Below are 16,600 nucleotides of genomic sequence, written 5' to 3'. Positions count from 1 at the left end.
AAAGAAATTTCTCAAATTTGGCTCAAACCTTTAGATTAGAATTTTGTTGACAAAGCCAAGGTCACTGTGACCTCACAAAACACATTTTTGGCCATAACTCAAGAATTAATGTGATAACTTCGATAAGTTTTACACAAATGTCTAATAGGATAATATTTTTAATTAAGGACATTTTATATCTAAAAAGGTAAACTTCACTGTGTCATCATAATGTTCTGCAAAAACACTTTTCCAATCGTTTTTAAATGATATAACTCAAGGAAAGAAGGGGAGCTTTTGTTCAGATACCGAATTGGTGATACTAATGAACCTTGAAACTGCTGATTACATAGATCTGTGCTGCCGAGTTTAATATGTGTTTGAAGCATCCATATTTTAGTGTGTAGCTTCTTTGCAGCAGCATCCATATTTGAAGCATTGTGTATTGTCATGGCTACATATGAGCGTGGACCGCCAGAGTTAATGGATGTAAACTGCAAATAGGTCGACGGAGGCATACATTCTCAAGATAACTTAGATCTAATTGTTATAAAAATATGACAAGTAAATCTTTTAGACCTCTAAATATGTAAGAAGTAGTGACCTAGTTTTATACCAATATGGTATATTTCAATTGAAGAAAGGATCTGACACATCTCAGTCTATCTGTGTTCAGTAATGCAATGCAACTTTAGTTTGGAGTAAATGGGCTAAAACCTGCATAAACTCTGGTGGGATTGTATTTGATCTCTGCAGGAGATCAGTTTCTGAGGCATTCAGTAGCCTGAAGTGCTGCTGCCATCTTGTGGCCTCTTGAGGGTCTCACAGTATTCTTTCTGTGAATACATTGTCCAGCTGCATTGATCAAATCTGCTTTCAGAGTGTTATGGTTTCCAAAATCCATCAACAACAACAACAACAACAACATACTCATCTAGTACCACACTAGCAGCATTCATCTTCCTGCCACGAACAAAACGTACCGTGATATCACTCTCCTGCCAGACTTTTTGTTCAGTGCTGACACGGTGCTAAAATATGCATCAGGCAACATGACAGTGTGTAAACTCTTCACTGTTCTGTTAACCTTAATCAGCAACACAGTTTGTTGGTTTTCTTTCTTGTGTTCAGATATACAATACATAATATACAATATTTCTAGATGCATGTAATTAATGTCACAGGGAAGATGGATGCAGATGGTTTGCTGTAGTTCGCTTCCATTAAAATATATTACATTTTTTAATTCTGGTCAATTTTCTATCGAGTAATCAGTTGTGAGTCTGTGCTAACCTTGATTATTTGTTATGACTGTTATATTTTTAAATTAGAAACCTACGCAGTCTACGATGACACTGACCGGCTGGCTCTGCTCTGTTCTTTCAGGACGGTCACAGTGACCGTCTGAGTGTGTCCTCTCTCGGTGTTGGAGATCCAGACTGCTCCTCCCTGCTGGATGAGGAGAACTGTAGGGATTCAGATGGCTCCGTCATCTCTCCACAGAGGAACGGCCCAGCAGGGCCCCGCAGGAGCCCCAGACGCAGCCCCCTCCGCAGCAGACTGGACAGCCCCCCTACGGTCTCCAGTCATGGAAGACCCACATCTCTGCTGCCAGGTAACAGCAACCCTCGCTCAAGTGACATGTCGAAGAATCAGTTCTTACTTTACTGATGTCAGCCTAAGAAACATATTATTATTTCCCCATTTCTAACATGAACTGACCGAAAGAAATGGGATGAAAGAATATCGGTCATGTTTTGTCACAATTTATGCTTTTCTCCCATAGTGTCTTAAAAAATATGCAATATATGTTTGTAAATATATTTCTAAAAAACGATGTACTGTTGGAGATGCATCAACTAATGATGTATGGTCACATATTCTGTACACATGATCACTCTTCATACTCCTGCAGAATGCATCCTCTCGCCTCCTGGCTTCCCTCTGCCAGAAAAGTCGGACCTCGGTTCTTCACGGTACACCAGCAACACCAGCATCTTTAACAACTACGCCATGGAGGTAAAACTAATGAGACAAGTTCAAAATATCTATCAAATACAGTGTTAGTTTCATGTACTGTATAACAGTTTGTAATAGTGGTCAAAAGTGCTTTACAGGTAATATAAACTAAGTAAACGTTTAGATTAAGAAAATCAAAACAACCGAGGTGGTCAGTGTTGAAGTAGATGTTTTTTTAAGTCTTGATCACCAATGGTCAGTAAGTTCATCTGCCTCTCTTCCTCTCTGCATTTCCAGCTGCTGATCTCCAGCTGTTCTCGCTGTAAGACGTGCGACTGCCTGGTATATGACGAAGAGATCATGGCTGGCTGGACAGCAGACGACTCCAACCTCAACACCACCTGCCCGTTCTGTGGAAACCCCTTTCTGCCCTTCCTCAATGTGGAGATCAGGGACATGCGGGGACCCGGCAGGTAGGCGCTGACACCACAGTTCTGAACCCCTGTAAAAATATAAATGTGCAACATAGTCATGAATTACCTTATATTGTATCTTGTATGTTTTTTTGTCTTTTTCTTTGTTAGATATGGCAAATTGCTGAAATGATCTTAAGTGTTTAGACTTTGCTGGATGGAGCCATTCTCTTCTTTGCACACATTCATTTTATTTTCTCCCTTAGTTGTGAAATTTTGACAGATACTAGCTTCTTAATGTGATTACTTATTCATTTGATAACTTATTAACTATCCAAATACTCATCATAGTGTTTCTAAGGAAGACTGACTAAAGAAAAAAAAAATTGTTTTTATCAAAAGTTTTACACTGACTCGGTTAATCTTCAACAGGAGTTTGTGGGTGTAGTTTGATCAGACTGGATTGACAGTGGCCTGGAAACAGCCATACAACTGTCATTATTTTTTTTATTCAAATGTTGCTACATAACTCTGATTGGTGCACCGAAAAATATGACATTGTCATGTTACACTGAATAACAGACAACTGGTTTTTATCTAGTGAAAAGACCACAGACAAAACAGAAATCTCTGAGGTGATAGACATTAGTGTGTTTGTGTTACCTGATGTAAATTTACTATGAAAAATAGGTTTTCGAAGCCTGTAAAAATGAAGCTTTAAAACTCAATGAGGTGCATTTGACTCCTTTTACTTTCTGACCTTGCAGTACGATTAACCTCACAGAATAAATTGTATTAGCTTGTAGAAAACACCTGACTTGACTTTCTTGGTTGTAAATATTGTTCCTCCCTTTTATTTCCTCTCTGCAGGCTTTTCTTAAAGGGCAGTCCATCTGTGGACGAGGCCACGTCGTCATACTCTGCCTCCACAGGTTTGGACACGGGGACATCCACCTTGTCCACACCCTGTCCTACAACTGCTGTCTTCCCTCCCTCCCCTGTGATTGCTGTCCAGGAGTGCTCAGGAAGGTAAGCACTCACTGTCACTCAGTGTGACACCTAATTCTTTATTTATTGACACGCTGATCCTAAAATTAGTTTCTGTTCGGTTTGCCGGTTATCACTTTGTGTACTGTTTAATTAGTTGTAGTTCCATCAGGATTGATAGGAAGGCCGAAGAGATGATTCAGTACAAGCAGTAAACCTGACACAGATTTATCTCCGAAAATAAAAAGTAAAAAAAAAAAAATGTTTTTGTTGTATTCTCAAATGTGCTGTATGACAATTCTTTCCAGCTCATCTTCATTCAGCTCCCAGTTTGTCTGATTACATAATGCTTTTGAAGTAGGAACCTACTGTGGCTGCATCCACATGCTTCCCATCTGCATTGTAAAAGAGCGATGTGAGATGATCTGCAGCAGCACCTGGTCCTAACAAAGCTCTGTGTGTGTGTGTGTGTGTGTGTGTGTGTGTGTGTGTGTGTGTGTGTGTGTGTGTGTGTGTGTGTGTGTGTGTGTGTGTGTGTGTGTGACAGAGATTGAGACATGTGCTTGCATAAAAACCCTCACGAGGTTATAAAAATGTGTGGGCAACAGAGATTTGGGTTGCAAATAATAACAATTGTATTTTGTTTGTGATTTTGCTAAATGCTGTTGATGTGACTTAAATATCTGGATTCTGTTTGACTGTTATTTTTTAATGAGAAAATAAAACTATGCAACATGTTGATTTTTTTCCCATAAAAAAGTTGCAGCATCTTATGATTTGTTGATGCTATGACTGCAAGTTGTGTGTTCGAATTATGAACTGACCGTCCACGCTGTGTCTTCACAGGACTCGTTCAACCAAGGCTCAAGGCATCAACATCCCCTCAGAGCTCCGGCAGGGGGCGCTGTCTAGCGGAGCGCCCATGGCCCGCAGCATCAGCGCCTTTGGTCCTTTGGAAGAAAACTCTCGGGTCAACCACTGCGTGCCAACATCAGGCAGCCTGCCCAGCCGTCTCAATGAAACCATGGTGTGTCTAAACACAAGCCGGTCATGTTAGAGCATTTCACTAATTCATCACTTAGTGCTCAGTTTTGCTTGAGTCATGATGAAAAACTCTGTTAAAGCAGAAGAAAATATTTAGGTTGGCAGCAAATCCTTAAAGGGTAACTTTTGGTTTATTTTTTAACACCAACACTATGTCTAATGTTTATGTATCCAATTGACAAGTGGAGACAACTGATTTGAAAAGTGGTCCAATATTGAGTGAGAGCACTGCAGCCACAGCTGCAAAATGGGGTGCATGTAACCACTTGGGGCATGTTCCCACCGTCAATTTATATCAGTTTACCAGACATTTTATGGAGCTTGACTGCTGATAATTTAATTCTGACAAGAAGAAATTTCACCATTTTGTTCCACCAAGGACCCGCTTAGTATGGAGTGGCGGCTCCACAACCCTGAGCCGGTGACAGTTCCCTACCTGAGCCCGCTGGTGCTGTGGAAGGAGTTGGAGAGTCTGCTGGAGAACGAGGGCGACCCGGTGATCACGGAGGCTGACATGGTGGACCATCATCCCATCATCTACTGGAACCTGGTGTGGTACTTCAGACGACTGGACCTGCCCAGCAACCTGCCTGGTCTTATCCTCACCTCGGAGCACTGCAACACAGACTCCCAGGTCACACACACTCACACAAAAATACAGTACATATCAATAGTTATAACATGATAAATTAAATATTATAGCACTTCTTTGAAAACGAAGTTGCAAATTATTGTTAGCTGAAAGGTTTAAGGTTTATCCCGTCCAACAGTGATGTCATGGTGTACTATTGCATCCTTGAGTTTACTTCTTAACTCTTGGCCAACAGAAGATTTTCGGCTGCTGTTAAGTTGCTCATTAAATCTGGGTGTCACAATGGAGCGAATTTCTGTTTATTAAATTTACTATGATAATACTTTATGTAGATTTACCTCTGATTTTTATATAAGGATCATTGACTTCCATTTCTACAGATTTTTAATGGAAAAACACATCATTTGTCAACTGTTTTGTTTTGTGTGTGTGTGTGTGTTTCTGTTTCTGTGCACCCCCAAAATACTTATTACCACAATTTAAAGTAAATAAATTCCTCTTCTGTTTTTAAAGTAAAGAGATAAGAAAGAGGAAGATAGGAAAAATCTCGTGTCAAAATCTTGTGTCAAATAACAGTTAAAATACAGAGAATTATAGTGAAAATGGTATTTTGAAATCTGACATTTACCTTAATTTGTATCATTTATAGTATTATAATTTAGTTTCATCCATTTTTGCAATACTTAGAAATTAATACTTATGAATTTGGAGTCAGTATTAGTAATACAATAATTATAAGCCCTATTTTGTATGTTAAATAGTTAGCTCCTGTGGTATTAATTGTAATAAGGCTTATTTCTATTGTAGTCTTCTGGTAAACACCACAAGATAAGCATCACATCAACAAGACGTTTATTGCTAACAAGACAATCGACAAATAAATCAATGAATGGGATGCTTTCTCTTGTCAGGTCCCTCGTCACTGGATGTCAGAGGACAGTAAACACGTGTTGATCCAGATCCTGTGGGACAACCTCAAGCTGCACCAGGACTCAATCCAGCCGCTCTACATCCTCTGGAACACATACAGTGAGTCTCACAGACCAGAGCAGTTCAAAATTCAGCAGGCAGTTGGGTTATCTACAGTTACATGACTACTGACGGTGGCCGAAAGAGTTTTTTTTATATATTTCCTTAAGAAACAATGGAATTAAACTTTGGCATGCGTGACTTCGAATTTATGCATTTAGTTTATGAAAGGTTGTACAGATAGTTATCTGTGAAATGCATATATGGGTGTTGCTCTGGAAGTTGGGGTTGATGTGCCGTTCCCTGTGAAGATTGTCTGTGGTTTAATTTTGGGAAGCACTGGTCTATAGACAGTGTGTTTCCATTCACTCGTTTTTATGCACATTTTCAATTTCCACATAAAAAAATTTAGTTTGATAGAAGTCTGAGTGGTGCTCTTTCTTTTACTATGGTGTAATGGCACAGACTGAACTGTTTGCACCACTGGCTGTTTACCGTGACGTACCCAACTCATTAAATTTGCAGAGCAGTAGTGGATAAAAATGTGCATTCATTAGAATTTTCTCTTGTTTAAAATCTGCTCTTAATTTGGATGGAAATTTTACAGTGAAAATAAATAAACAGAAAAATACAATTGCACCCATAAACAGTTTGCCCCCAAACACCTGACTAAACCAAAGATACAAACGAATATAAAAAAATTCCAGCCACCTGTTTTTATACACAATATAATTTTGTGCAATAAAAAAAATCCAAGTGGAAATTCTGGGGAAAAAAATCCAGCTTGCTGAGGGGAGAATTTGACGTTGTTAAAACATTGTTAAAATGTGATTAAGTGACTCAAGATGTATATGAAACGTGTGACTTAAACGTCCACTGAGCGGACGAAAACATTAGAGCTGTGAGGGGTCTTGAGACTGTAGCCTTCCTCAAAAATACAATAAACAAACACAAATGCTCTATTGCAATATGTTTTCCCACATTGTTTTCAGTTGTTTGAGCTTTTACTGGAGCTCTTAATTACGTTTTCTCCTTGATTTGACTGTCATACGAACATCTCTGTTGCTGGGCTGCGTCTGTAGTAATTGATTATTTACTGGAGAACGAGGCAGCGTGGAGGCAGCTTGCTCCTCCTGGGAGCCGGCTAATCCTTGTGCTAACAGGCTGTCTGCTCTCTGTCTTTCAGGGCTTAATTGTACTCTGTTGTTAGACAGTGAGTGTTCATCTCTGCTGCAGACTCCCACAGATGAGTCCTGTTGTTTGTGTCCTGTGCTGTCTAAGGCCTGCTGCTGTGTCTCCCTCTGTTGTGTGCTCTTTGCTTGATGCATTGCCGTGTTGTCTGTGGAAAGTCAGCCTCTACTTTTCATGGTGTTTTGGAATGAAAGTCTCTGTGCAGTGTCAAATCCCATGATGATTTACACAGAGGGAGTATTTTTGTTTTGTGAGACTCTGTTGACATGTCTGTGTCAAATACAGCCCTGCTCTGTATTTGAATGAAGGTTTGCATCTTTGGTGAATGTATTTCTCCACTCGCTGACATCCAGTTTAATTTAGAAATGTTTAAAGGTGGACATAGTTGTAGTACTTAAAGGGCTGGGTACCAAACATTCGCCTCAGTGAGCTGGGCATCCTGAATACCCTTCGGTTTGTACAGGCTCATAAATCCATTATTAAGTTTGTGTGTAAAGGTCTTTATCTTAAACTAATTTCTTCCACACTGTATTTATACTGAGGGTAAACAAAGTCTAGCAAAATCTAACCAAAAATGACCAAATGAAGCTCATTATATTCAAAGTGGAAACTTTATTTAAGAAAGAAATAAAATAATCTCCAGAGCCCAGCAGGTGTCATGGAGAAAAAGACATGCACAAATGAATAAATCATGCTCTCTAATTAATAAAGGTTAGTGCTCTTTAATATTTAATTAGAGGACGCTTCTAATTATTTTCTTTCCAAGACTTAATGAGTTCTGTATAAAAGTTTTCCTCTAAATATTTTAAGTATATACTACTACTAGTACTTCTAATAATAATAATAATTATTATTATTATTATTATTTAAAAAGTCTGGTAAGTGTTTTTTTTCTCAGTGAATCTGAATTAAATCTAAATTTTGATTTAACCAAAATATTTTTTTTTTCAGTTTAATATGACTTACATTGTAACAAATGCAACAGTGTAATAATTAAATAAATCACACTTTTGTTACTATAAAATTAACTCATTACACACTGTTCATCTACAAATGTATTTATTTATTTAAATGGTACCAATATTGCCTTTAGAATATTGTTACTTTTACTACCTTTAACTCAGTACATGTCTGATACTGCTTTGTACCAGTACAGATACCCAGCCCCGAGTACTTCTCATCTCAGTGAAAACCTGTTCTTGAGAGATGATCTGAGATAAAAACCATCCTCATTTTGCATTATCATTGTATGTATTCAGCATTGGACGTCTTATTCATATTAAATTAGTGCTGAGCTGTGTGTGTGTGTGTGTTTTGGTAGATGTGGGTTACCCTCTGTCCCGGCCGGTCCCGGATGAGGAGAAGCCGTTCAGCGAGGAGCTACTGCAGAGTGTTGTGAAGAGCATCCAGAGGAACGATATCAGCCGGCCGATGGCTCAGCTGCTGCAGCTGCTGGGTCAGACACTCGGGGTCAAAAGGCAAAGGTCAGCATCAACGTGTCATATCGGGCACATTTATTTATTCAACTTCAGACAAAAACGCCTACAAGAGTTTCTTCAATGTGTAAACACGTAAAGCTCATATACATGTGTGCACTTTAACCCTCTGAAAGTAGTTGTTAAAAGTTTAATGTTAACCTCTTCACCGAGGATTTGTAGCGGAAAGTAACTAGGTGCATTTACTAAAGTACTGTCCTTGAATATAACTTTGACATATAATTTTGAGGAGCATTAATTGTTAAATGAAGGTTTTATTGAAAGAGTTGTCTGTTAACCTTGACTCTCCTCAGGAGTTTGTACAGAGACATCCTCTTCCTCTCTTTGGTGGCTCTGGGAAAAGATAACATTGACATTGGTAAGTCAACCTAATTTTTGTTTACTTTTATAATTTTGTATTTTTATTTTTTACGTCAAAAAATCATGAAAAAATGTCATAGTATGGTATGTCGCCAAAAAACACAACGAAAGTCATAGCATACTACGTTGTCAAGAAACATTAAAAAGACTTTATAGAATAGCATGTTGGCAAAAATCATGACAAAAACTTGTATTGAAGAAGTAGAATACTAAAAAACATAGTATAGTATACTGTCAAAGTGATCTAAAAACATAATGGTATAGTATGTCATCAAAACTCATGAGAAAACCTCATAGTACAGTATGTTGTCAAAAATGATCTAAAGACATCCTGGCATACTCTCATCAAAAACCGTGAACAAATGTCATAGTGTTGTATGTGGTCTAAAATTATGATAAAACATAGTATAATATTTCGTCAAAAATTGTGAAAAAACATCTTCATATAGTATGTCGTTAAAAATGATCAAAAAACGTCACAGTATCGTATATAGTCAAAAATCATGCAAAGTCACAGTAAACAGTGTTTCCCACAGATCGCCAGTGTTTGTGTGGCGGTACAGACATAACACAGGGAGACGTTTCGGTTCTGTAAACTTGTTGCTGGATGCCATTTAAACCTACATACTGGACCGTTACAGGACAGAAATGGCAGAAACTGAGAAAAAGACTTACATGTTTTTCTCTTCTTCCCTCAGATGCCTTCGATCGTGAGTACAAGTTGGCGTACGACCGCCTCGTGCCGAGTCTGGTGAAACTGACCCACAACTGTGACCGTCCTCCCAGCACGGGGGTCATGGAGTGCCGCAGGACGTTTGGAGAGCCTTACCTGTAAACACACACACACACACGCACGCACACACATCAGGATGAACTTTCACCACCTCACGTCATCGCTTTAAGACGAGCTCAGGAAACCTGTTGGAAGACTGTGAATGTTTTGAGAAAACTCTGCAAGTGATCGTAAAGGTGCAGCGGACGACGGTCAGAGTTTATGTAGCCTGAAACAACATAAAAAAAAGTTTTACAGATCAACAACTTCTTCATCCAGTTTCTTTAGAAATCCTGTAAAAATGATAAAAAATATACTGTAAAAAACAGCAGTCGAGGATTTTTTGGGGGAAACATTTCATTTGTATAGTCAAAAAACACATGAAGACTAATATTAGCAATATTTTAACTTGAACTCTATTTATACAAAGTAAGCTTTATTTATTGTAGTGTCTTTTTTTTGTCAAGCGTTTAGTGTTTTATCGTTGTCGTCTCGCAGGTTAAACCAGAGCGACCTAAACGCCATGTTGCGGTCTGGATTTAGTGTCTGTGGCACATGATGACTAGATTTCTGTGTTCTTAACGAGTCTGGGCATCAAAAAAAAAAGGCGTTTAAATTAGAGCTGCAATAATCTGTCAATTCACAGAAAATCATTACATGCACACAGTGTAATTCAGCGGCAAAAGGTTTCTCAACCAAAAACATAACGAAAGATGGACTTTGGTGACATCATGAAGTAGCGTGGGATCATGGGAGTTGTTTTCATTGTCAAACAGCCACCGATAAAAATCTGAAGCAACTCAGGCAGAAATCATGTTCAAAGACGAGGAAATTTGTTTATTGATGGTCAATTTTGTCACATTTATTTATTCTAATGAAATCGCCGCAAGTAACGTTAGCTAGCGAAACACTGACTTGCAAAGTTAGTATTAAATTAGTCAAAATCCCAAACAGTTCCTCTTGTTTATCTTTAAGCCCCCTCTGTCGTGGAAAGGCCACATGTTTTTACCCTTGTTTTACCTCTTTTGGTCATATAATCTTCTTGGGTCATTTGGACACGCACATCTGCGTTTAGGACGGCATAGGCGAAAGAACGCGCAGCAATCAGCAGAGCTGGATTCAAACCCTGCGGTATTAAGACACGGTTTAGGTTGTTTTAACGCACAATTGTTTCCTTTTAAATAAACATTTTGCAATCTTTTATCAGGGTTGAATTTCCAGGAACAGCACTGAGCTTTGAAGCCATTTTTTGTTATGACCAAACAGTGTAATTACAGCGTCTAGGTCCGTCACATGATGAGATTCGACCCAAAAATACTTTTACCCAAAACTTTAATTGAAAAAGAGAAGTCTGTATATCAGTGGATGCATTTTTTGTGTGTCACAACTCCCATGAAATTACTCTTTTTAACTATTATCATTTGATCCATTCGGTCTAATAACATTTCAAAAGTCCTTTTTTTAATATTACACAGACAAAACGGCTAAATTAATCATCACAATTACCAATAAAATCATTGCTTATTGCAGCCCTAATTTAAGCGTTTAAAACCACTTTTAAAGCTGCCTTTAATGTTAGTCCAGTATCCGAAGATAAATGTCCGCTTTGCTGCCACGACCAGTGACAATAGTGCTCTACATTTAATTTCATTTTGTTCCAAAACATAAAAAGTTTAATTTGTTTACAAAAAAATATGTTACTGAACTTTTTAAAAAAACCAAACTGTTCATATGATGAAATATTTAGTTTACTTCAGCAGTGGAGTGCTGCAATGTTCGTTCACAAAGAAAATATCAGTATTAATGTTTAACGTCTTCATACTAAACGTGCAGACAGTTGGGATGAAGGCAGGACGGGTGAGAGCGTTCACTACAGCACGAATAGTTTATCCTGAACATACAGAAGCTGCTCTGAAAAAACCAGCACGGTCACTTTTCTGTGCGTAGTCGCTGTCGAAGCTGAAGAATGAATTCAGGTGATTTAACATGTTTTGACGGCCATATTTGGAGGTTTACAGATCTTTCAAATAGGAAAATGAACGCATATCCAGACAGAGGAGGACAGGTGCTGAGCAGAAAGTAAGCAGATGTTAAATTAAATGAACCGCTCGCACACGGCAGCGCTCGAAGGCCCGCTGTCGTGGAAAATCTGAAGAAGTCATGGAATTTCACAATCACGTTTTCCAGGCCTGGAAAAGTCGTGGACTTTGGAAAAAACATTGAAAACAGAAAAATTAATGAATTTTGCTTTTTGCAAATAGTTTCCCTTGTATAACCCACCAAGTAATGTAACATAGTAGTAGTTTTTTTTGTAGCTATAAATGTAAAGAGGCTTAAATATGCGTGTGACAATATGTTTACTGTCAAATAAGCGTTTGCTTTCCCTTCATGAATGCCCGTAGCTCAAATTATTTTTGAGTAGAGTGAATGAATCTGATAAAAATTGAAAAACATCAGGAAAGTGGGGCAAGAACTTTTTTTTTAATTTGTGGGTCCTGAAAAGTTATGGATAATTTAAGAAATTTTGTCCGTCAAAATGTGTTGGAACCTTTGACGTTAAATCGGTAATGTTTCAAGAATAACTGCTCCTCATCAGTCCATCAGAGTCGATAAAAGAGCGGCTGTGCTCGAAACATCACCAGCGTCTTCTGCAGTGTGCGAGCAGTTCATTTTACGCTGCTTTGCAGTTCTTTACAAAACTTCAGGCATATCACAGCTTGGATTTTATTTTCATACTTTTAACAGTTATTAACTATAAAATTGTACAAATGAATAGTAGCTCACACAGCTAAAAGAAAGTCCAACAGGACAAAAAACATAAACAGACGATCAGACAGAAACAATATTCTCCACATGATCTAAAAAAATCTATTTCAACATTCGATGTGTTGCTGATATCTCAGAGAAGAAGATTACTCGAGCTGTCAGTGGCTGTTAGAGATACAGCTACATATCCAACCTCTGGTTTTATAACCACACACTGTATCTTCGTGTTTATTCAGTCACATGCTCGACTTCTGACAGGACTGAATTAGTTAAATCTCTTTCTGTTATTGTGTTCTGCATCAGTTGAAGGTCCTACACTCGGCAGCCAAAGTGCTGATGAGCTCTGCATTGTTTTTATGAGTCTCCTTCTGTGATTTCTCGAAGGTGCATTATTGAGATTTTATGGTTGTCATTGCTTTGTTTTCCAAATATCTCTGGATGCACATTAAGCAGTTTTGTAAAAAAAAAAAAAAAAAAGTTCTTTAAATACCCCCTACAGTAACATTTAACCGGTACACCAGCTTTGCCCCCCCCCCCAAATAAAAAGATTTCAGTGCCCTCAGGATATACTAAGGATGCAGCAACAGAAGGTAGCAGTTAATGTTTTGCTGTTTCAGAAAATACTAGCGAGTAAAAGCCACATTGATCAGAACGTCAGTTCAATTTCAATTTCAGTTTTATTTTTAAAGCTCATTATCACAAAACACAGTTTGCCTCAGAGGGCTTTATAGCATACGACACCCCTCTGCCCTACCCTCACATTGTCTAAGGAAAACTCCCCAAAAAAACCTGTAATGGGTCCACGTTATCAAAAATTATCAAAACATGTTGCAGTTAACTAACCCTGCAGATCATTCTCTGCTGACAGGCACTACAAACACAGAAATGCAAAATTTAAGTTACACTAAGGTCCAGATTTTTTTTTCATTTCTTAGAAAAATGAAACCTAACACGGTCACTGAAATTAAAAAAAGAGTTCATATTTCTGTGTTGATGTGCTCTGAGGAGTTGGATAACTGTTGTAGGTCATGTATAAACTGTTTTATTTACACTAAACATAAATATAAATGCAACACTTGTGGTTTTGATCCCATTTTCATGAGTTAAACTAAAAGGTCCAAGACTCTCCTATGCAAACAAAAGACTTACTATTTTCAAATTGTGTACAAGAATTTGTTTAAGTAAGTGTTTGTCTACATAATCCATCCACCTGACAGATGTGGCATATCAGGATTTACCTGCGGTCAGCATGCCGGTGGCACTCTCCCCCAAAAATTGAAACATCTGTGGATTTTTGTAAACGCGCTAAAACAGCGTGCTTTAGATTGTCCTTTTATTGTGACCATCCCAAGGCACACCTGTGTAGTAATGATACTTTTTAATCAGTATCTTGATATACCTTACGTGTCAGGGGAATGGATGTTCTTGAGAAAGAAGTAGTCCTCACTGCCACAGATTTTAACAAATTTGTGACTTGAAATTTTCATACTTTTTTCTGTACATGAAAAACCTAGTAGTCTTTTATTTAAACCCACTAAAAAATCAAAATGGGAGCAACATCAAAAGTGCTGCGTTTATATTTTTGCTCAATGCAACATGCACTAGTGTTTGTGCAAGTTTGGAAAGTAAAGCAGGTTTTTAGTGGAATCGAATGAATGTGCAAAACAAAGGAACACAGAGATCTGTAAACGTATAACTTCTTAACGCGAATGTTTACATGCTGAGGTTTGTGAATGTGTTGAAAGATTTTTCTTCTTGAAACAAAAATCTCTTTACACGTTGGCCCATGTCTGCATCTGCAGTCCAGCTTTTATTTGCATTAAAATGATGGACGTGACAAAGATATTCATTGCGGGTTAGCGTTGAACAGATTCTATCGAGGGAAATAATACCAAATAGATTTTGGATAGAACTGGATATAAGCAGGAGAACTTGTGTCACCTCACATTACTTACTGTTTTCATGTTAATGTCATTTGGAAACTATGACTGACAGACTGACACCATGGTTGAAGGAGGACCCTCAAGTGTAGACTCATTAGGGTCTCATGAATGTCAACCATGTGTGCAATTTGTGAAAGAGAAACCAAACTGGAAAAGTCAGCAAGTTGCACTTTGAAGCAGGACAGGGCACACTGACTGCGATGTCAGCAGCTGGAGAAAGCTGCAGTTCATCTGTGGATTTTTGTTGCGTTATAAAATTGTACAAAATGAATGATTTTGAAGAATCTGGGGCCATGTACATTTTAACTCGCCCTTTGTAGAAATCACATTTTATAACACATGTGCAAAGGTCCTTTTTAGATGTGGTAAAGGTTCTGTACAGCGACCAGATCTACAGGACTGTTAAACTGTAAATAAAACCACTTACACTTATTGTTGGCCTCTCTGTTATAATTTTAAAAAGTAGGGCAATATTTGGTTTATTATTTTGTAATATTTGGTAAATTTAGTATGACGTTTATCATGTCATATCATACAAAGATCAGTGAAAAATATGTGAAGAAATTCTTCAAAAGGTTAAACTATATTTTGTCATTTAAAAAAGAAACCATCATAGAAAAAAATGCCAAAAAAATGTTAATGAAAGAATACAATTTCATAGATTCATAGATTTCATACTATAGTATGTCTTTCAAAAATCAACAAAAACATCATAGTATAGTATGTCACTAAAAATGCATCAAAATCCCCAGATTAAAGAGTGTCGCTCAGAAATCCTAAAAACGTCATAGTAAAGTACATCGCTCAAAAATTGCCATTATATGTTGTGTCCCTCAAAATCCACAAAAAATGCCAAAGTATAGTATGTTGCTCTAAAATGCCCAAAAATAATGAAGAAATCATAATATAGTATGTCGCTCAAAATTCGCCGAAAGGAAAAACATCATTGTAGAGTATTTTCGCTCAAAAATGTCATAGTTTAATATGTCATTAAAAATTCAAGGAAATTGTCATAGTATAGTGTGCCGCTCGAAAATCACCAAAAATCATGAAAAACATGAAAAACGTCAGGAAAGCTGTGGTGACCCTGGGAAATTTGTCAGCTCCTGTTTGGCCTACCTGTGCTCTTTGTTTCAGGATCTCCCTGCTCTGCAATAATGATGCATGTCGAAAAATGAACAAAAAGGCAAGGCTATAGTATGGCAAAAATGTCAAAATATGACATGTCCCAAAAACGGCTGAAAACAGCATTAAATAGCGTGAAAAGATATGCCATAGTATTTTTTTTTTCCAATAACGGCCAAAAAACGCAATAATAACGCATGTCAAAAAATGAACAAAAAGGCAAGGCTATAGTATGGCAAAAATGTCAAAATATGACATGTCCCAAAAAAGGCTGAAAACACCTCAAAACAAAATAAAATAACGTGAAAAGATACGCCATAGTATTATTCTTTTGCAAAAACGTCAAAAAACGCCATAATAACGCATGTCGGAAAATGAACTAAAAGGCAAGGCTATAGTATGGCAAAAAGGTCAAAATATGACATGTCCCAAAAACAGCTGAAAACACCTTAAAACAGCATTAAATAGCGTGAAAAGATACGCCATAGCATAAAATGTTGCATAAAACGTCTGAAAACACAATAAATATGCATGACTAAAAATTGACCAAAAATAATAAATGGCGTGAAAAGGCTGAAAACACCTCAAAACAGCATTAAATGGCGTGAAAAGATACGCCATAGTATTATTTTTTTGCAAAAACATCCAAAAACGCATACATAAAATGCGTAATAGAAAAATGAACAAAAAGGCAAGGCTATAAAAATGTCAAAATATGACATGTCCCAAAAAGGCTGAAAACACCTCAAAACAGCATTAAATAGCGTGTAAAGATGGGCAATAGCATAAAATGTTGCATAAAACGTCTGAAAACACAATAAATATGCATGACTAAAAATTGACCAAAAAAGCAAGGCTATAGTATGGCAAAAATGTCAAAATATGACATGTCCCAAAAAAGGCTGAAAACACCTCAAAACAAAATAAAATAACGTGAAAAGATACGCCATAGTATTATTTTTTTGCAAAAACGGCCAAAAACACTATAATAACGCATGTCGAAA

At 37.5% G+C, this 16,600-nt stretch overlaps 1 protein-coding gene across 6 annotated transcripts in view; it reads left to right on the top strand.

Annotated features, from left to right (window-relative positions):
• Positions 1-14,904, top strand: part of LOC121943806 (C-myc promoter-binding protein-like) — an 88,446-nt gene extending 73,542 nt beyond the window's left edge. For all 6 annotated transcript variants that reach the window (XM_088072233.1, XM_088072162.1, XM_088072076.1 and 3 more), the window contains 10 exons: positions 1,366-1,594; positions 1,895-1,998; positions 2,236-2,411; positions 3,222-3,380; positions 4,185-4,365; positions 4,762-5,016; positions 5,886-6,003; positions 8,456-8,618; positions 8,924-8,988; positions 9,689-14,904. In XM_088072233.1, the coding sequence (XP_087928359.1) occupies positions 1,366-1,594; positions 1,895-1,998; positions 2,236-2,411; positions 3,222-3,380; positions 4,185-4,365; positions 4,762-5,016; positions 5,886-6,003; positions 8,456-8,618; positions 8,924-8,988; positions 9,689-9,825 (1,587 nt within the window). In that variant the 3' untranslated portion in view covers positions 9,826-14,904. The remainder of the gene's footprint in view (positions 1-1,365; positions 1,595-1,894; positions 1,999-2,235; positions 2,412-3,221; positions 3,381-4,184; positions 4,366-4,761; positions 5,017-5,885; positions 6,004-8,455; positions 8,619-8,923; positions 8,989-9,688) is intronic.
• The last annotated feature ends 1,696 nt before the right edge of the window (positions 14,905-16,600 follow it).

This window comes from Plectropomus leopardus, chromosome 1, assembly GCF_026936395.1.
Source record: "Plectropomus leopardus strain MGB_pleo_1.0 chromosome 1, ASM2693639v1, whole genome shotgun sequence".
NCBI classification, from domain to species: Eukaryota; Metazoa; Chordata; class Actinopteri; order Perciformes; family Serranidae; genus Plectropomus; species Plectropomus leopardus.
Note: the sequence above shows the minus strand (reverse complement) of the source record. Positions and strands in the feature narration are given on the sequence as shown.